General features: G+C 40.1%; 1 protein-coding gene across 30 annotated transcripts in view; it reads right to left on the bottom strand.

Annotated features, from left to right (window-relative positions):
- The window catches only part of MICAL2 (microtubule associated monooxygenase, calponin and LIM domain containing 2), a 175589-nt gene that overhangs the window by 126186 nt on the left and 26694 nt on the right, over window positions 1-22709 (bottom strand). For all 30 annotated transcript variants that reach the window (XM_072985774.2, XM_072985773.2, XM_078383945.1 and 27 more), the window contains exon 2: window positions 17779-18136. In XM_072985774.2, coding sequence (XP_072841875.2) covers window positions 17779-18078 — 300 coding nt within the window. In that variant the 5' untranslated portion in view covers window positions 18079-18136. The remainder of the gene's footprint in view (window positions 1-17778; window positions 18137-22709) is intronic.

Below are 22709 nucleotides of genomic sequence, written 5' to 3'. Positions count from 1 at the left end.
GTGAACACTGAAGTATATTACGGTAGAATGTATACATTTGGCCAGACATTTTCTGGTGAATTCCCAGGATAACCTCATAGCACAGTTGCAATAAAAAAAGCAATCACTTCACAAGATAATTACAGATTATTCCCATGGTATTAATCCAATTTGTCTGCAAAGAAGAGCAGCTGTTAAAGCATCTAAAAGCAGACAGTTAAGTAATGCTTCGGCGAGAAGTCTGCCTTTACAATTTTTCTCACTATGTTTTAACCTTACACGTAAAAATGAAAGATTTTTCACAAAAGTCACAAATTCTATATATATGCATATGTATATGTATATGTGTATATATATATGTATATGTATGTGTGTGTGTGTGTGTGTGTGTGTGTATAAAACACTTTCAGCAGACACTTCTGTCTTAGTTGAAGCTTCTGTTTTATTACATAAGCCAACATACACTAAATCAAATACTGTATAATTTTCACTGTAGAGAGAGAAATGCAGATAATCAACTTTTCATTATGAAGACATAACATCTACATGTCAAGTTTTCTTTGACACTATAAACCCAAAACATTTTTAATTCGAGTCATCAGCAGATAGTGTATTGAGGAATTGTTGAGGTAACAGACAACAAAGCATTTAAGTACATAATCCTGTTGGAAGTGTGGGAGACTGAATCTATTCTATGCAAAGTTGTTACTGCTACAGTGGGGTCTCGACTTACGAACTTAATCCGTATTGGAAGGCAGTTCTCAGGTCGAAAAGTTCTTAAGTCGAATCTGCATTTCCCATAGGAATGCACTGAAAACCATTTAATCCGTATCTGCTCTTTTCGTCCATAGAAACTAATGGAAAGCTGCTATTCCGCCTTCTGCCACTAGAGGGGGATATTTTTTCTTTTTTTCCTTCTAACCTAAGATGACTTCGCTTTTAAAAAAAGGAAAAAAAGAGTTCGTAACTCGAATCTAAGTTCGTAAGTCAAGTCCATATATTCCTATGAGAGCGGTTCGTAAGTCGAAACGTTCGTATGTTGAGCCGTTCGTAAGTCGAGACCCCACTGTATCAAGGATTAGGATATGCATTTTACAAGTGCTTTCTGGCTAGAGCTTCTGGATTTATTAGAAATAAATACAAGAAATAATAGAAAGCATCATTACCTGCAACTGAACATCTTTATCACTTATCATTGGCCTCCTAGAATGATGTACAAGTAAGGCCACCATAATATGCAAGGAGGAACACCTTAAAGATGCACAGGTTTTAGCATAAGCATTGACACGTAGAGTGCAGTCACTTGTTTAGATGCATATATATTTATTTATTTAAAATATTTTTATCCTGCCTTTCTCCTTCACCCAAGAACCCAAGGCGGCTTACATCATTAAAAAGACACATCATGTTCTCTCACAATAGTAATATCCATGAGGGAAGGACAGTCTGGCCCAGCAGAGAAAAACTGATGATGTGATCTTTCACCTCTCCCTTATAACTTAAGTTATTCAGTCCAATTAAAATTTGTCAGCCAATGTCACACAGAGTAGACACCCAGACTTAGGGGATCCACATTCAAGGTGTCATGTTAATGACTGTGTTAATTAGTGGGTGATCTTGGGCCAATCTTTCTTGTTAGCCCATCCTAGCCCTTAGGTTTGTTGTGAGCATAAGCAGAGAGAAAGGAGAACCACATTATGCTGTCTCAAATTCAGTGGAGGAAAGGAGTGCAATAAACAAGAGAGAGAAAAACATCAATCCTTACTATCTGCACATATGCATTTCTAGGAGCTTGTTCTGTACCTGTTATGCAGTGAAAAGTACTTAGTGCAGAGAACTAAGGCTATAGATGAAAGATCTGACTGAGGAGGAAAACTGTCTACATGAGAGCAGGACGTGTATGGCAAGGCCTACTGAGCTGGGCTTCCTCCAGCAGTTTTTACAGACACTGAACTAGAAACACGTTTACAATGCAGGGGGACAAGCCTTTATTTGGCATTCCAGCTTGAAGACTGGGCAAAGGCCAAGTGGAAAATCATTCTCAGAACATAGGGCCTAATTATAAAATACACTACAGATTGGGTGTATATTCTTTTCTACCTCAGTAGATGTTTACCAAGGCAAAAGGACATTTAGAAGATCTAAGGGTGTTCTAGTAACTTATCATTTGTTGAAAAAAGGCTTTTAAAAAACACAGAGCTAATAATAAATAAACCTGTACATCTTAAGCAGGGATCCCAGTACACCTGGAAGCACAGGCTGAAACTCTTATATCAGAGAAGTGTGCAGAAGGAAAGTGATTTTTGTGACAGGAATACATGAAGTGGCATTTCAAATGCTGAGGCAGGTTGGACTGGTTTTAAACGGAGAAGACTGGCACTCCTAGTGCTGAACAATATTTTTTGCCTCTGAAGAATGCCTCTGAAAAAAATCCAACTGCTTCCTGATTTTGAAGAATCCATGAGGCTGTTTCTCCACTTTTTAAATAAGACAATCCAGTGAAACAAAGGTTACTTGTCCTCTTGTATTAAAAATACAACAATGGATTAAAAATACAACAGTGGAAAACACTATCCAGTAAGAACTATATAATAAGTAGAAAGGGTTAATGGAAATCAGACACTGATTGCTTTGTTTTCAAATATTTACTTTGACTAATCTTGTATTTTTGAAACACGGACATGCGTGGTGCTCCTATTTCTTCTGAAACAACTAGGATTTCCAACTGGTATTGTGGCTGGTAGTAAAAAAAAGAAAACATTTATTTTAGAAGACATTGGCCAAAACTTTGTTTCTCTAAACAGAAAATCATACTAGAGTAGGTGCATTAAATCAAGAAGGGATGTGGTGAGTCAACTTCTCCATAAGTTCCAGTCATTCAAATGGGCCAACTTTAACTGCAATTTACTATATTAAAGAGTTATAGTTAAGAGTAGGTCCATATGAATTATTGGAACTTACAGAGGAGTTGACTCACCAAATTCCTATTTGAATTCAGTGAGCCTACTCTAGTGCTTTTTGTACTCATCACTGTCATGAATGGAACAAAAGCAAAGCACCAAAGACAGCCCCATGCATGATCTTGGTGGCTCAACCACAGAGTTGAGCGGCACAGCATCCCTAGGGAACATGCTCTTAATTGCCGTACTCCACGGTTGGGATCCCAAGCTTGTGAGCATATCAGTCTTCCAGCCTCTCTTTCTGTTCTCCTGGTGGCTCAGTGTCTGGTAAGCTGGATAACACACTGACAACGCAGCAAATCCTTGGTGAGAGAGAGAGGTAAAGCAGGATGAGACAGACAGAAAAGGGGAGAGAAAGATTTGAGAAAGGAATGGATGCATGTGTATACATGAAAGAGGAGGAAAAAAGGATGTTTGGGGTGTATCACTCCCAAGCTTGGGTTTTCACAAATGTTGCTAATAACTGGCCACACTAGCTTAAGATGGAAATCATTGTCTTACAGCATCCACATTTGTCTGTCCTTATACAGATGGCTATTAGTTAAGTCCCTAGGAAGATTGAGTTGGTGATGGCAAGAGAACAGCAGTTTTTATTCTTACATTTTTCAAAACAATTTATGACATTAAACCATTTTATATACTTTGTGCACTCATCAGTCAAATGTTTAGTCTCTTAAAAGAAGGGTTAGGCTCCATCTTATGGATGCTAGGCACTACCTGTGAGAGGCATATTTATGAACTGGCTGGGCAGAATTTACTTTATCAGACACTCACGTCAGCATTTTGTTAATAGGCTTCCACTTTTAGTTTAGCTATTAAATAAAACAGAAGCATGTTGTCGAGAAGTTAAATATAATAGAATGGAAGTACTAGAAAATACACATTTAATTATCATAGAGGACAGGGCATATAATTACACAGGCCACACTTTCAAGGATGTTAAGTCAATTACAAGAATTTTTCCTTGCACCTCCTTCACTGATTTCAGATTCATTAGTTATCTTCCCACCACTCAGTTCTCACTCCAAACATAGCCGTTAATTAACCTGCATAGTATACCTTTTTTTAAAAACCAACCAAACAGAGATTAGATGATAATCTCTAGGCCATTTCTATTTTGCCACTGACAAAATACGGAGCTCTCAGTTGGAATTTTCCTTGACAATGAACAGTTTAAAGAGGCAAATTGTACTAGCATATGTACTGTAATATGATATGCATTCATTAATAATTTCAAATTCTATTATGTCTCATCTACCCCATGCTTGAAGGTCTCCCAGTGTGCTTCACATATTAAACACAGCACTCCACAAAATTAACATTCATTTAAAGGTGAAACTACTGGATTAACAGGTCAATTCTAAGCTAGACATGAAGTATTTTTCTCTGCCTATCAAATCACATCTTTTTGCAGTTCCTCAATTAAGTTCAGAATTCAAGGATTCAGCTATTCTGTGTAGATCCAGAGATGTTATCTAGGAATTCCAAATACACCTAAGTAAGCAACTTCTAATTAGGTTTTCAAAGATAGCTAATAAGGCCTGTGGTGTTCTCCTCTTGGATCTGGGAGTGGCAGCATCAGCTTCAAACAGGGCAAATCATTGCTTACTACCCTAGTCCCAGAGTCAGAATTCACTAAGGTATCATGTGCATTATCCCAATACATTTATTATCTATTCTCATCTGTGGAGCAACGAAGTAGACCTATTTATGTTATTAAGTGCTGGAGACGACTTGGTGGCAACAGGCACTGAGATTTCAGTTTGCACAGTAATGTGTGTATTAAATACAGAAGGTTTCCATGCCAGAACTCCATGACGTATGCCACTACTATCCCAAAAGCACAAGAAGAATCATCTCCAATATGCCAAAAATCATATAAACCCATTTTGGCCAATGAATCAACAGTATGTGTGGAGGAAGAAGAATAAACCATACACTGAAAAGAACACTCTGCCTACAATTAAGCATGGTGGTGGCTTGTTGATGGTCTGGGGCTGCTTTGCATCCTCTGGCACTGGAAACCTGCAGCAAGACAGACTGGGGTTCTGGAGATCCCAAAGAATACTAACCAGCATAACCAGGAACAGTTTCCAAAATCATATGAGGTTGGTTGGTATGGTGGTAGAGACAGAAAGCCCATGCACAACACTTTCATCCACTCAGGTTTAATTCAGTCTTTTTCCAGCAACTATCTAAGTCAGGGGTCTCAAACATGCGGCCCAGGGGCCATTTGCAGCCCGCCGGATGATAGTTTGCGGCCCCCGCCATGCCTGCCCCATGAAGTGCCCCTGCGTCCTCTGCTGTCAAGAGTCAAAAAAAGCCTCACCTTGCTTGCTGGCTGTCTCACAAGACAGCGCCTCTTGCACCCTCCATCCGGAACTGCAGCCTGCCAGCCAGCCTGACTGTCTGCCGGCTGGCAGGCTGCAGTTCCAGATGGAGGGTGCAAGAGGCGCTGTCTTGGGGGAGAACTGGCGAGTGAGGTGCACTGCTGGCCCTTTTCCCAAGCGCCTGAGCTGCCGACGAATGATGCCTGAGAACGGAGCTCGTTCCCAGCCTGTCCTTGAAGAGCACCTCCAATAGCACCTCTTCCAGGGAAGCAGCTCTCTGACTCTCTTTCTCTCTCAGCACCCCCAGCACCAGCCTTTCCAGTGGCCGCCTCAGCAGCCAGAGGTGCTTCCTCCTCCTCCTCTTCATCCTGCTTCAGCCGCCTCAGCTATGGAGGCTGCCTGGGCTCGCCTCGCAAAGTTTGCTCCTCTGTCATGGCGGGGGTAGCTGCTGCTGAGTGTGCCTGTGTGTGTGTGTGTTTGTGCATGCGCGCACGCCCGTGCACACCTATGGGGGGCACCCTGTTCTGTTTAATTTCATGGGTACCGATAGGAGCTTTTCCCCTTTGGCAAGGCGATTCTGTGTGGGTTTTTTAAAAAAATTTATGTCGTGCCCTCCTCTCCACCCAGCTAGGTGGTTGCCGGCGCTCCCGGAGGGCTCTTGCTCCGCTTGGCGGAAAATCTGATGCAGCCCAGCCTCACCCAGACTCTGCCTCCAGCGGCCCCCAGGTAAACTGAGTTTGAGAGCCCTGATCTAAGTACATACAACCAGCTTCCCTCCCCCCCATTTTTAAATCAAATTTTTTTCAACAAGAAAGAAGATTTTACAGATGTGATGAAATATATTCCAAAAAAAATGGTTACAAGACCTCAATTTAAGCATTGAGCTGCAAGCCTTGGTGCTACTGATGTGCAGTCTTTGGAAGCATATAAGAAATCGAGTTACATGACAGCGATTGGGTGTGAAGACCAAATGCCAATGAACATATTGCACCAGAAGAAAATACCCATTTCACAAAAGGGAAACCAAATAAGTAGAGGAAGATATACATGTGTTGAGGCATTATAAATAGTTTTCCTTGCTTTCAGGATTCAGAACATTTTGTATCCTCTCTCTCTGCCAAGATTCTGAAATAATTTGGTCTATGCCAAACTTATGCACCTTTTGTTAAGGCCTTCAGACTTCTAAACTTTTTGTATCCTCAAATACTGTCAACCTTAGCAGTTCCTCTGCAGTTTAAGCTCAGAAGGTGCTGCTCTTTCCTGGCTCTCTCCCACTCTCTTTTCTTGACTGCTAGCCCTAATTCATTCCATTTTCCCAGACACACCAACATTATTTTGGCCACTTTCTTTACACTTATTCTGCTTTTCTCAGTAACATAAAAACTGAGTGTGCATCTCTACCCCTTTGCCACACCCTTCTCTAGGATGTGAGCATCCACCCCTGAATGATGCACTGAGACACTTCTCTTTGAAGTCCATTAATTAAGCCTCAAATGTTCTGTCATTGCACTGTAACCATCACCTTCCACTACTTAGTTTTCATTTAGCACCTGAACACACTGTGTCCCCTTCTAGGAACAGTGTAATTTCTGTGCCACATCTGGCACAATGATGTTGCTAAACAGAAATCAGTTCTGAAAAAAAAAAAAAAGCATTTACACTGATTTTGCAAATCGTGAAGAAGCAAGCTGAGCCTTCTGAAAAAACAGATACTGTACGTGCTTTTCACAATCAGTGTTGGGAAGATGTGAACAGTGTCCTTACAAAAGGATGATCTCTAGTTACATCACTAGATAATAATCAAATGCCAAAAAATAATCTTGCTCTCACAGATGTAATTTAGTCTAATTTAATCTCTAAATACAAGATGTTCCAAGAGTCAAATATGTCATTCCCTTTCCAGAGAATGTTGTCTCCTATGCACCATTTCATCACTAATGCTTGCTTAAATAAGAATCAGTTCCTAAAATAAAACCTGAGCACACAGAAACCAAGACATAAGCCAATATAAACATTAAAAAGTTTATTTGATTTAATGTTGTACCTCTGCAAGCAATTTTATCTCAACAACTTAATGGCCTTTCTGTCTACTGACTGCCAAGACAAAAGGAGCTTCTAAGCATTTCTTTTATTCTCTTAACCTATAATCTCAGCACCCCTGTCATCCGTTACAAAGTACAGTGATAGCAAAATCTCTCACATAGTCTAGTTTCTTTTCAGGTACCACTAGATTTTAATTCTGATCTCTAAATTCACAAAAGTATCCCACCAAGCTCAGAAATGTTCAGCCTATATTTGTCAATTGGCCACACTGACCACATCAATGGGTATCAAAGCTTGAATCTTCCATAGCACAGTTCTGTCACAGGATGAGGAGGCAACAGCTACTTTACTTTGTGACAGCCATGTCTCCTTCATCTTGCTTGCTCTGCAACCACTGCATTCTGTTTTGCTATCTGCAGTTTTGCACAGAATCTCTTGTGTTTGAAAATGGCTGGAAAAGGCTTCCCATCTTTCTTGTTGCCTCGCAGGCTGTAGGAAAATTCCTGCCTTACTCTGGACTAGCACTTTACATTTATTGGCACCAAACAACCACTACAGTTTTGTTTCCACCTAGGTGACATATACCGTGCTCTTATGATCCTGGTTTTTGATGAAACAATGTGCCAGCGCCATTGGAATCCTTACTCCCTATGTCCTCAACAGAACTGGAACAATTTATTCCAAGCAAATATGCTAATTTTTAAAACGGATTTTCAGAGTTGCTGAGTTCCACTTATATTGCTAGATATTTTTTTTAAAAAAAATCTCTTAACTATTAACAACCTCTGAAATACATTTTGAAAACTTCTAACCAAGGACTGTATGCATCCTTGACAGTTAAGAACATGTATCCATGAAGCCATAGGAATCAAATGGAACAGATGCTTCAAATTTCAAAAGCTATAGTGATAATGTGCCCAGTCTCTTAGAAAACTTTGACTCATTCCTTAGTTTCAAAAATGTTTTAACTTTCATTAGAAACCATCCACGAAGGAGAAAAAAAATTGGCCTTAATTGAATACAGTAGTTTCAGAGATCTTTATATCTCAGTCAACTCCACACAACCCACCCCCAATATCTTTAGAACTTTCTTTACAATGTGTCCAGCCACAAAGATTAATCAAGTATCATACACTTTGTGTTCAGAATTTTCATTAGAATAACACCTCTCAGAAAATTAATAACATGTCATCTAACTTCTGCTTCATCAAGACACAGTTACGAGTCTAGGATATGGAGACATGTACCATTTTATTCACCTTATAAGAAAGGAAAGTAATTTGCCTTTCTTCCTTTTTATGATAGCAAAACCATTATGCTGATTTTTGAAATCAAATGTCTTCAGCTATGACCACAAATCAGCTAGTATCACATTTGGTATCAGAACATCTTACTCTTCTTTATCATCATCCAAATATTCTGTTTGGTCTGGACAAACCACACTGTCATTTTACCCCTTGAACAGGAAATGAATCAGTCAACATTTTTAAAAAGTCAACTGACTTCACATTTCCTGTAAGGTTAAGCTATGGCTTTGTCCTACTAATTCTCACAGAAATAAAAGGATAACATCTATAGAAATCACAACAGCCTGAAACAGCACAGCAAAAGCCAGGACTAGCAGAGCCTGCGCTTCACCATGTTTTCTACTTGTCCCACTGAAGCATTCTGAGGAAAACATCAAATTTAGTAGCACAGACATTTGCCAGGTGACACATGATCAGGCAACCAATCAGAGTTGTAGTGGAGCCATAGCTTATGGAGTTGAAATGTACTGATTTTTCAATAGACAAAGACAAACCTATATGCCATCATCCCATTCAAGGTTCCCTAGTCACTCTGAGGTTAGCTGAAATTCTCAAAACTCCAAAAAGTGAGATTTTCCACCTACAGTAGCTTCCTAAATGTGATCATCTATATTCACGGTGGTATGATGGTATTGTTCGACTCTCTTTGGAAGTGCAATTATGGGAACTGTTGCATACTTGCATTTCTTAATGTACAACTATGCCACTGCAAGCAACACTCCCACTATTAACTTCCTCTAACTCATGAATGAGAACAAGTTATTCCTACTACCACTGCCAATCATGACAGCTCCACTTCATTCAGGTGGTTCACCTACTCCATACTTCTTAACTGGAAAGATCCTCAAGGACCTGCTTAGTCTTTGTCTGCTAATAACGATACCAAACAGAAGAAGCCCTCTGTAGTGTTTACATTTTAGAATTAATTTGACAAGTAATTAATCCCCCTTCCTTGCAGCAGCAGTTCTATTGTTCAGGATGATGAAATTGCCTGAGTAATATTGGAGGGTGGGTAGATACTATGAGATCAGCAGAGAGTTAACTATACTGGAAGGCATGAGCAAGTCTCATCAAGGCTGCTTGTCACCTTGTTTGGTTACAAGAGTAACCAAATGTTTTCTAAGTGTATCCTTTCACCAGATGGGAGATTCTCTCAGGGTCAAATTATACAATGCCTTAGAGATGAAGCTAACAGCTATATCTTTTTCATGCTTGATACGAAAAACAGAGTACTGTATCTAATATAGATAAGGTCACTATGTGTAAGCACAAAGGCCTGAAATTTGTATGAAACCAAAATGGTGAACATAGCATTAAAGCCCTCCAACTATCAAGCTTACTTCAGAGTAAGGGAGAGATGGCCCAACTCACTCCTATGTCATTGAGTTCAAACTCACTGGTCCCAAGAGTTCTGTGACAAGCTAAACCTTATGGAATGGCCCTTACTGCCTTGAATAGGAATACCTTTAAGCAACCCTGAACTCATAAAAAGCCACAAGAAGAACTGGCAGCTTCTGTGTTCACACAGTGCTTTCCATTCTTCCCAGAATACCTCAAGGAAGGTTGAATTCTACAACTCTCTGGAATATGGGAGAATACTATATATGAACCAGAACATTATGAATAAAGCCAATTTACAAGAGTTGCATTCCTCTGTGTTACTTCTAAGTTCAAGGATCATCACGGGAGGGGGGGAAGGCAGGGTGAACAATGGGTGAAAGGAGGAAGAACACCAGATGAACCAGACTCCAAGACTCAGAATTACGGAACCGATCTTCCCATACACTCTTCTGTACATTCTTCCATCACAAAACTCAAAAGACATCTATGGGCTTTCCCAGGTCTGCTCAGCTCCAAGAAAGTGGCTGTATCTTATATCATCCAGACCAGGTCCTGGTCATTTCAGCCAATATTCACTAGCAGTTTTCAAAGAGAATCACTCAACTTCCAAACAATATTTCTACCTATGCGTTTATTTTCTCCATCTCAAATACCTTTTAACCCTTCTTCCTGATTTCCTGACCAAAACTAAATTTGACACTCCTGTACTACTTGTGTCTGAAGCATTTATTTTCCCACAGGATTTTGTTTTGTTTTGTTTTCTTTTTTGGTTCTTGTCAATTTCAGTTTCACTCTTAGAGTCAGCTTCCAATACAGTAGTTGTTTACCAGACCATGAATATTTGATCAGGGTAAGATCCTGAAACTGACAACACCAACAAAGAGGTTAAAAACCACTTACCCGCTGTAGGTTCTGTCAGTCAGGTCAAGAGGACTGAAGAGAGAAAGAGGTTTTCACCTTGTCTACCTTCCCTCCGAGGTGGCTGCTTCCTCACTCAATTAGGACCAAGCTGGCTGCTGGTGGAATAGCTCAGCAGATGTGGACCAGCTCTTACTCCCACCAGGACCTTAACGTTCGTGGTCAATCAGTCCATCCCACCACATGTTTACTAGACCCTTGCCCATTGTGGTTGATAAGATCTAGCAGGGTGTCTCCAGGTGTTGGTAAATACCTAGTTAGGGCAGGAAATGGTGCCTTTGGCCTTAAAAGAGGTGGTAGTGCATCCTCTCCTGTAGAGGGCCCTCTGGATCCAGAGGTATGTGACAACTACCACCCCATTGTAAATATCCCCATTTTGAGCAAGATGCTTGAATGTGAGGTGGCTGAGCAGCTTCAGAAGATCCTTGAAGAAGCTGATTGTCTGAACCAATTTCAGTCTGGTTTAAGGCCAGAAATGGCTTTAGTTAGCCTGACTAATGACCTGCTCTGGGCTAAAGACAGGACTGCAGCCCTCTTAATTCTTCTGGACTTCTTGGTGGCTTTTGATACCATTGAACATAGCAACCTCTTGGAAAAGCTCAGCGGAATGAGGAGGCAGTGTACCTCAGTGGTTCCATTCTTACCTTTGGAACCAGTTCCAACAAATGGCCTTGGGGGCTTCTGCTCAGTGCTGTGGCAATTACCCTGTGGGGGTACCACAAGGTTCCATTCGATCTCCCATGCTGTTTAATATCTGTCACTGGGAGAGGTCATTATGAGTTTTGGGGTTGGGTGCCATCTGGAAGCTGCAATGGGCTGGACGAGAACCAATAAACAGAATCTGAATCTTAAGAAACTGTATGATTTGGTAGTTCCCAGGACCAGGAGTTTGATAAGAGATCTGTTCTGGATGGAATTGTGCTCCTCTTGAAGGAGCAGGTACATAATTTGGGGGTACTCCTCGATTCATCTTTGTCATTGGGGGCTCAGGTGATCTCAGTGCCTCAGAGTGCTTGGCTTTGACTGGTCCACCAGCTATGACCTTTTCTGGACAGCATTAAGCTGACTGCAGGAGACCATGTCTTGGTAAGTTCCTGGTTAGACTACTGCAATGCACTCTACATGGGGCTACGCTTGAAGATGATACGAGCACTGCAGCAGGTGCAGATAGCTACTAACAGGAACACCTTTTAGATCTCACATGCCACTAGTTCTAATGGATCTGCAGTGGCTGCCACTACACTTCCAGTCTGAGTTCAAGGTCTTGACAATGACTTATAAAGCCCTAAATGGTTTTGGACCTGGATATTTGAAGGAGTGTGTCTCCCTATATAGACATGCTTGGTCAGTAAGATCTGCTGAGGGGGCACTCCTCCATGTCCCACCACTGAGAGCAGGTCATTATGTGGAGACACGGGAAAAGGCTTTTTCTGCCATAGCATCACAGCAATAACGTCTATGCTGGCTCAGACATGTCATGAAAATGGCTGACAGTCAGATTCCAAAAGATCTCCTGTATTAGTGCAGGGAAAGCGCCCCAAAGGGAGACCATAGCTGCAATGCAAGGACATCTGCAAGCAGGATCTGAAGGCCTTAGGAACAGACCTCAACAGATTTATTTATTTATTTATTTATTTATTTATTTATTTATTTATTTATTTATTTATTTATTTATTTATTTATTTATTTATTTGATATTTTTTTTACCCTGCCCCTCTAGTCAACGTCTAGATGAGAAACCTTGACATCTGAGCGTTCAGCCTGGAGGCAGGCGGTGCATCACAGCCTCTCCCAATTGAAGAGAGCCTTGTCCAACAGGCCGATGCGAAGAGGCAGTCCTGAAAGCAGCAAAATCAAGGAGCTGGGCAGGGGACAGATTATATTTGTCTTCAGTGTGCAAGGGATTGTCACTCTCAAATTGGCCTTCTCAGCCATGCTAGACGCTGTTCCAAGACCTCTATTCAGAGCACCTTACCACAGTCTCTGAAGACTGAAAGATGTCTACCTATCTTTGGAGGCTCAATTGGCAACCACACTGGCATAATTTTGGTACCGAGTCTATATGTACAGATTTGTTAGAGTCTTTGGGGGTTGAGGATCATCTCTTGCATACGTTTTAGTGCCAAAGTTTTAATGTCTGGATGTTGTAAACATTTGCTGTTTTGATTTTAAATATCTTATACTGTATTTTAAAATAGTTTTCTACAGCTTTGTAACCCATGCTGAAATCCTGTGATATACAGCAGGCTACATATGTTTAAATAAATAAATAAACGCTGTTGATGGCAATACTTAAAACAAAAGCAACACAGAACTATTAAACTAACCTTGCATAGGAAATTTGTAAGGAAGGCAAAAATAACCAGTGCTCAACATTTCCTGATGTTGCATGCACTCTCCCACTCTCCATTGAGGTGCTAGAAGAAATCCCTGACAGGGCAAAATGTCAACAATTGCTTGGATTAAAACAGAACAAAAACAAAACAAAAAGCAAAACAGGTGGCTTGCATGAACAACCGCCTACTTGTACAGTGTGAATCAAAGAGAATTCTGACCAACTAAAAGTATTTTTAAAAGGAGAAAATAAACTGGGAAGCAAAATATGGACGAGATAATGCACTGAGGGCAGAAATAAATGTCATTACATGTCACTGAAATTGAAGACACATTCACTGCTATGGCATATTTGCAAAATCAGATCTCAAAAGTATCAATGCTAAGTCATAAGTCACGGATCACAAAACAAAGCAAGCTAATTTGCAATTTTCTGGGAGTGAGAGAAGTTCTTGCTTTGACATTCACACCTACTCAGCCCTTATAAAGTTTCATCTTTTAATGCCAGATCCTAAGTAAAGAATTTGATCAAACTTTGGGAGGCAGTGGAAGACAGGAGGACCTGGCCTGCTTTGGTCCATGGGGTCAAGAGTCAGACACGACTTAATGACTAAACAACAACAACAACAAGTAAAGTGTATGCAATTCAAATGGAGATTTTCAAGCTCACCAGTTCTTTTACACAACACTTGAAATGCAAATACACCAATTTGCATTAGAATTGCAGGAAATGAATCACCAGTCTGTGCAAAAGTGAGCAAGAGCCTTTCCTCCAAATACCAACTGCAGCACAGGAGGAGACCACCACAAGGAGATTTTCATTAGGAAATACATATTTGAAGGATTAGGTCTCCCTTCCTTAGGTGCCAGCTGGCTGGAGAGCTCAGTGAATTTTGTATCTGGCAGAACCAGAGGTTGGGAGTTTGATTCCCCAATGTGCCTCCTGTGAATAGAGTTAGCCTGTACGGCCTTGGGCAAGCTGCACAGTCCCAAGGTAACCCCAGAAGTGAATGGTAAACCACTCTTGAGTACTCTTTACCTAGAAAAACCTGGAAACAGTCACATTATTTTAGAATTGACTTGACGGCACATCATTATCATAATATTTATGTATCACACCACTTATGAAAAGGTGCAGGCTAATATTAAAGTTCAAAATTCAAAGCACAGAATTAGAATAATGCCTTCTTTGATTTTCCCTTATTAATGGCATTCACACTGTATTTTTAATATTGTAAGAACAGCTAGAGAGGCACTCTAATCAAGAATTCCCCCTGAAACTTTGGCAGTTCTTGGATAGATAGCCCAAGACCTGTCCGACAGATCATGCATCTAAGCTAAGTTTTTCATATATGAGACCTCTTGATTCTGACTGTTTATAGTGCCCCTGGAAAGCCCAGATTGGTAGAACAAAGCAGCATTCTACACTACCTTTTATAATAAAAAGTACCTAAAGATTCCTTTAGAACAAAGGATGGTAGATACATCGAATCCTTGTGAATTCTGATGCAAATCCATCGGGTTTACTTGTCTCACACTAATGTGAACATTCAAATGTAATTATGCCTTAGATGTTGCATTCCTTCAAATTTCACAGTGTAGTTCTCAGAAAGTGCTCTAAAATGCATATTTTAAATGCATGTTAAAATGTATCTAATGCATTAAACATATATATCAAGATAAATAGATTTACAAATGCATATTTTGGGAGAGCAGCTCACCCTGCTTTTGACCCATACTTACTCATAATTGTTTCTCCAGGGAAATAGCCACCAAAGGCCATAGTTTCATTTATCCTGGATTTCAACTGCTCATAATCTTTTACAAAATTTCAAGTGGTCTTTTTACAAAGAACAGATCTATTAATGACTGCCTCAGTATATTATCAAGATGAACCATTCTTTCCCTCAAACACAAGAGAAGGAGGAGGGATTATTTGTTTCTATGTAATATGGTTTCCAAAAACAACTAAATAACTTTAGAAATATTGTTATGAACACCAGCTTATAGAGCAGGGCACAAGAGAAGTTAAACCTACATTGGATTACTACAGTGTTACATGGTACTCGATTTTATTTACAATATTTTATTTATTTACAATATTTTTAGCCGCACCATTACCAGTGGCTTCTGGGTGGCTAAAATTTTTTATCCAGGTGTATGATTTTAAATCATACACCTGGATAAAAATGCAGTAAATATGATAACTACAATAGTTAATGATGTATGTACTTACCCTTATTCAAGCAAAACAGAAATTGAGTCATATTTGTTCTATTTGTTTACATTCTAGCTCAGTGGTTCTTAACCTTTGTTACTCGGATGTTTTTGAACTGCAACTCCCAGAAACCCCAGCCAGCACAGTTGGTGGTGAAGGCTTCTGGGAGTTGCAGTCCAAAACTCCCGAGTAACCGAAGGTTAAGAACCAGTGTTCTAGCTCACAGTAATTTGAGGTACAATCTATAAAGTTAAATAAAACACCTCAAACTCTCTTTTTTATGTTTGGAAAAATGTTTCAATATATTTTGCTTCACATCCTTGCGATAAATCAAAGGAAAGAAAAGTAAGAAACCTTATAAAAGGCACCCTGGTCTGAGATTTGAGCTTAAACATGAGCACTCTGATTTTCACACCTACATCTCCCAGAATTCCCCAGCCTTGTCTAGGGGATTCTGGGATTTCCATTCTGAAAAAGCAGCTTTTCCAAGTCCTGCGCTCTCTCAGACTCAGCTCCATAACCTCTTTCACTGAAACTAAGATTTGTGCCTGTCCTGTCCAAATACAAAAGCTTACCCTTCTTTGTCACTGATATCTACGTGCATGTCATCTTGCCATTAATAATCTACTAGCTGCTGGTTGACAAGTTGTTACATTTAGCTCTTCAGTACCACCATTACGTCAAAGTAATAACCGATGCGTTGTTCTTGCCTGGATGTGCTTCCTACCACTCATATGCCATAGATATATTTTACAGCACACTATGAATCATAAGTAAGGAATGCTTGCTTGATAGCCACAGTAAGCCTGCAGTCCATAGTGACTGTTTTCATTTGCATTCCCCAGATTAAAAAGTTTTATACATGCATCCTGCTTACTCTGATAATGGTGCAATAACAAAAACACAATTTTGGCTCTTTTATGTGATTTTTAAAACTTCATCTTCATGCATTATCTGATATGCATTTATTCAATTCATTCCAAAGTTCACCAATGTTCTATGCATGGTTCTTATTTTCATCAGTATCAGGTGCAACTGTTATTTATATGTATAAATCCTACAGAAGCTGCCATATTTTAAGCAGCAAAATACAAATATTACAAAAAAAAATATGTCTTCCCATAACTGAAGAATGAGGATCACTGAAAACCCACCCAAGTTCTTTAAATCTAAAAATATGTCCCATGGGCTTAACTTGTGCATTTCACATCATCCTAATTATATCAGGAACATTATTCTGGCAAATGAAGTCAAGTACACATTCCTAAACCTGTAATCCATTAATAGAATCATTGCCTTTTTAAAAGGTGTTTCCCTTTAGGTAATGATCATTCACTGACAGCTTCCTGTTTGGGAACTTCACAGTGGAAACTGCAAAGCTGCTATCGCTTCTTATGCGTCAAATGTGTTTCCCACGCTGGTTTTTTCCTGACTTCGAACTCTCATGGTGTGAAATATGCTGATAGTGCCAGTTCAGAAGATGAATGGATGAGGCGACAATAGGCAGATGGGCACATTTCAAACAATTTAAGATCTTGTGGCTACATTTCACTCCACCACTGCAAAGATTAAAGTAATGGGAAACAGACAGAAGCACATCAAATGTAACCCTTCTGATGATGGAAGGCAACCCTTACATTATCACACAGTGTCTGTCTTGTGAGCAATGGAAAGAATTACTGGTTAGCTATCTGCCAAAAGAACTTCACCCCACACACAAAACCTGTAACAGACAGGGAAGTTAAGCATTATCATTCGAAGTACAAAAGACTGATAATATACAGATGGTGGTCAAATGCATGTCACAAGGAGCAATAGACTCGGTGAATGTCACAGCTCCCCAATTATATATGTCTGTCAACACTGCAAGTTGTCAGTGATGTAAAAAGACATTTCTAGGGCAGCCATGTTAGTCTACTGTTGCAAAACCAACCGTCTTGGAGATTAAATATTTTTATTTGGCATGAGCTTCTGTGAGTGCAGCCCACGTCATTAGATGCTATAGGCTGGAGTCCACTGAAATGTAGCCCAAATGACATCATTAAGATGATACAGGACTTGTACTGATTTTGTTGCAACAAGCTAAAGCACTAAGCCTCACTTAAATTTCTGCACAGGGGGAAGCATGTAGAGCCATTTACTGTGGAAATCCATCAACTAGCATCTTAGGAAGTGGAATGAAGTCACAAAGCTTAAGCCAGTTAACATCTATTAACCAAACATTTTGCTGCTCTTTTTTGGAAGAAGACATTAAGAGCCATTTTTTAAGAAAGTAAAAGATCCAGTGACCCCCTCCTACCAAAAAAACAAAACAAAAAACCCACCAGGGCCCAAATCAAGCACCTTACCTTTGTGTTTGTACAAGCTTTTCCGCGCTTATATTCCTTATGGCTTGCTCTTTTGTCTAGCTTGTTCCACAAAGCTTTGGCCTTCCAACTGGTCACCTTTGATTTGAGTTTTGTATAAAAGTTCCTGTTGTCCAAAGGATCTAGTTCAAGCTGGCGAGTGAGGATATTAAAGGCCTGAATTGTACCTTTACATGTAGAGGCTTGGACAAAGTTTTCGAACATTTGGCCTCCTTGGTTATATTTTTCATTCTCTTTTTCCCCCATGTTCCAAGAAGAGAGTGCGGGGTATCCTAATGGCATGCTCCTGGGCTGAAGTTCATCTAAAGAATGCTATCAAGTTTTCCCAAGCACACAGTATCTGGGAAGAGACAGAAATAGGTCAAGTTAGTGCCATCTCAGGACAAGATTCGAATCCTCATAAACTACAAGTTAAGAAGCCAGTTGGATAAAATGGAGAACATAGAAGAATAACTTTCAGAACGAGATGAACACAACAGACGACTGTCAGGACAACCTTACAACTTCACTACAGAAAGTGTACATCCCACAAATTGTATTCTACAAAAGAGAAACCACCCACCCCCCAAATTATTCTCCAATAGATGCATATTAACAACTGTACGCTCAGCTTCAATAGAGTGGATAAATTATCCAATTTCCCCCACATCCTCCTTTTGCTAATGTTTTTAGGACATGGCTTTCAAAATATTTGACTTAAAAAAACCTGAATCCATTGGAAGTTCTATCACATTTTAAAATATTTTTCTTCCCATAATGGCTGCTACCACAATGGCTAGATTTCTGTCGCCCATTTATGCTTGCATAAGGAAAATCACATAAATCTTAGTGGGAAATGGTCTGTCATCCATCAGGTGCTGGTTTTATTCCCGGACATGGGATGCACGCCTAGGAACACAACTGCCACCTCATTAATGAGCAACAATTTGCCACCAAAATATACACAGTTTCCCTTACACAAGCCTGACAATAAGATTTTGGCTAGTAACCTTTAAATGAAGAAACATGGCATTCTCAACATTCTTTCTGTCACCCAAAAGTAATCTATGGACAATATGCTAACAAATTCTGTCTTATGTATTTATTTCACTTAACATATAGGAAAAGCACAAACTACTAAGTAGTGTTCCTTTCCCTCAGCTGTTTTCACAAAAAGAAGAGCAGACCTAGAGGCTACAACAGACAGCAAGAAGAATGCCAAATGAGGGGCTCCTTCTCTTTCTCCATCACCACCACTTGTCTATTCAAGCTGCCTTCCCACAAAACCAGTGATCCCACCACTCCCGAGGAAGCCATGCCATTGCCAAGGCATGTCAAAAACCAGCAGACAGATGGCAAGAATAATCTTTACATCCCTCCTTCACAAAGGTACAATTGGATATGTTTATCTTTTCTTTCCCATTCAGCAATTCCGTGTGAGTAGGGTTACAATTTAACAATTTTTTGGAATATTGTGTAAGTAAGGACAAAGTCCAGTCCAATTATTTACTCATGGCTTGCATCTTTTTTTTCTCCGCAGTGTGCAAAAGATGAAGAACAAACATGTTGGATTAAGTGGGTGTTTGGTCTAATTCAGCAGGATTCCTATTATTTTCTTATTATAAGTGATAATATTAAGGCAGCTTGAAAATCACCGTTACAAGAGACAAGTTAACTTATGGTCAGGCATTAGAATAACAAAAAGAGTCCTCCCACACAAACTTTACTTGTATTTATTGGCATGAAAAATCTATTCATACAAGAGCATCGACACTCAGCCCCACTAGTATCACAGGAAATTCATATTTTAAATATTTATGGGATGTTGAAAGTCAAGCTGGAATCTCAGGGAAGAATTTTATCAACCTTGCTAGGGGTTCTGAAGTCTGCTTGTTCATACTAAGCATAATTAATGTTAACTCTATTTTCATTTTGGACAATGGTAAAATACTGTCCAGAATGAATAATTATTTCTTCCTCCTGGCTGCATGGGAGACTGTGGGTAAAAAGGGAATGAATGAGCTGAGAAGAGGCTAGTTTCAACCAAAGGTTACTAAACTAGGAGTGAAGGACCTCCATGGGGCAAAGGACAATTTTTCATACTTTCCGACAACCCTAGGGAAGGAGTTCAACCAAAAAGGTTAATTTGCTTTGAGAGAGAGGTGTGTTTTTTTGGGGGGGGGGGGAATGAATTTTGGTTTTAATGCAGAAGTTATATACTATAAAGAATGCAAAACCAGGCTTCTATTAAAAGATTTTAACAAAAATTAAAAATGGGGTGTTAACTGAAAAAGCTTCCTCATACTCTCCCAGTAGCAATTGTTTTTAATTTTTTTAAATGGGACTATTGAGCTCCCCAGAGGGCTGGGTAAAATATGGCACCTTCAGAGCCCATGTCTCCCTATATAGCTCAAAGGGACTTTGCGCAAAACCCTTTCCCCAAAAAACAAATAAATGAAAAATTTGGACTGTGTGGAAAAGTGCCCCTGGGGGCTGCCTTATAATTGCCCACCCCTGAACTAAACCACTTTATTGTGACATTCAAAAAGCAAAGTGTGTTGCTTATATACCGCCCCACAGAGCTTAAAGCACTCTCTGGGTGGTTTATCAGTTAATTATACAGGGTACACACTGCCTTCCCCCACACACACACACCGAGCTGAGTCCTCATTTTATTGACCTCGGAAGGATAGAAGGCTGAGTCATCCTTGAGCCAGCTACCTGGGACTGAACCCAGGTTGTGAGCACAGTTTTGGGTGCAGTACAGCAGTTTAACCACTGTGCCACGAGGCTCTTATTTGTGCCACAAGGCTCTTCAAACACCACCACTGTCTGCCAGGATGCCCTAATGCACTGGTTCTTAACCTTGGGTTACTCAGGAGTTTTGGACTGCAACTCCCAGAAGCCTTCACCACCAGCTGTGCTGACTGGGGTTTCTGGGAGTTGCAGTTCAAAAGCATCTGAGTAACAAAGGTTAAGAACCACTGCCCTAATGCATGCCAAGAAAGTGTGAAGTGTGCCCTATAAAATTATACCTTCGCCAATCCAATAGCAGCAATTGCATTTTTGCACTGTGGAGTGATGGATCAATGAACTGTAACATCACTCTTGACTAAGGAAGCAAAGATATGCCTCAGTATCTCAGCATATATCACAGCCAACAGACTGAATCCCCATGAGTGCCTAGTATTGCCAATTTCTTACAGGAGCAGGCCTTGTGGTATCCATGTTTGCAAGGAATATTATGTCTTCCAGTTTGGGAAACATTACACATGTAAGCTTTTCTCTGAGTACAGAATAGGAGAAGGCTAGAGAGTTTGGAGGCAGAACCTGAGGGAAAATAACCTAAAATCTACCAATGTCGTCACTAACCTCTATCTTGCTAAGGTAGAGGCTGCTAGGAAAGCCTACTTCACTGTCCAGATATGCGAAGCATCCAATCAGCAGACGGAACTTTTCCGTATAGTATGCGACCTATCCGAAATTGGCCACAACGATTGGCCTCCATCTAGCATTTCTTGTGACCAATTTGCAGCATTTTAAAAATCAAAAGTGGAGGCCATCCACTTTTGCACCCTATTTGAAAACAGTGGATTGAACTAAGACATCCAGCACAGCGCCTTGTCCATTGAGAATTACTCAGTTTCAACCTGTGACATCCGCAGAGGTGGACAAGGCCCTTGATCCCTTTTGAGCCACCACCTTCTCCCTTGACCCTTGTCTGGCCTGGCTAATCAAAGCAAAACCACTATGCCCTCAAGCCAGAGATCTAGAAAACAAAGAGCTAGCCCTAACACATTTTTGTAGAACATTATCCTCCAGTGCGTATTACATAATATTCTCTATTAAAGAGGGTTTTTTTATTATTAAAGAGCTCATGTTTGTTTGTTTTTTATTTGTTTGTATGCTGCCTTTATCACCACAGGGGAACCAAAGTGGCTCACAACAATTAAAAGCATACAATGAAAGGTTTAAAATACTGTACAAACCTATATGCATACTTTAATTATTAGGCTGGTTCTTGTGAGGAAATTGAGGGAAACTGGGAATTGTACTCATACAAAGATGGGGTTTGTTAGGTCCTGTATAAGATGAATTTAAAAGCAATGTAATGTTCTCAGGAGACTGTTGTGCAGGGTTGCTTTGCCTGGTACACGAAGATAAGGAGCAAGAACAAAGAGGCCCAGGGGAAGACGCAACACCATACTACTATAATTGGGAGAAAGATAAGCCTCCTGATTTGGAATCTTCTCATGTGAAATCTGGGCGATGAACTGTGTTACACCCCCTTGGACTCCATTGGTTTACACCTTGGAAAATGTCATCAGGGGGATGGTCCAAAAGCATGTAGGAAAATGGTTGTTCATGTATGTGAAGAGTTCGTTCATTTTGGGGGGGATGTTGTGGAATGTGAGAGAAGAGAGGTTTGCTTTTCGAAGAAGAAGAAGAGGGGGGAGAAACAGCCCAGCTTCTAGGTGCGAATATGTAGTCAGAACAAAGATGATTTCTTAGCATAGACTTAGTTGTTCTTATTTTATTTAGAAATAGCAGATTTATTTAATCATTGTAGTAGCTGGATACGCCAAATGCTTTTGCCTTAAAGCTACAACTGTATTCTAATGAAACTACTTTATTTTCTTAATAAAAACAAATATATTTCTTCAACAGAGGACTGATCTCTTGAAACAGCAGGAATTGCATCTAAATCCAGTGTGAGGATCTGAGAAGGTCACTAAGTTGCTACTGTAAATTGAGAGGTCCTATTGTCCTACTTTACAAGGCTGGTGTGTATTCTAAGGAAACACATTGCCTAGGTTTTATTGCTTTGGAAGCAATCCAGGTTACTTGTTAAGGTTCAGGCTTGTCTATGGGGCTTACTACGCACTTCTGAGGCCTAAATGACCTACCTCAGGAAATAAAGGTGGTAGTTTTGC

The sequence above is a fragment of the Pogona vitticeps genome, chromosome 1 (genome assembly GCF_051106095.1).
Source record: "Pogona vitticeps strain Pit_001003342236 chromosome 1, PviZW2.1, whole genome shotgun sequence".
NCBI classification, from domain to species: domain Eukaryota; kingdom Metazoa; phylum Chordata; class Lepidosauria; order Squamata; family Agamidae; genus Pogona; species Pogona vitticeps.
The sequence above is the reverse complement of the archived record's forward strand: the minus strand, read 5'-3'. Positions and strand labels throughout refer to the sequence as shown.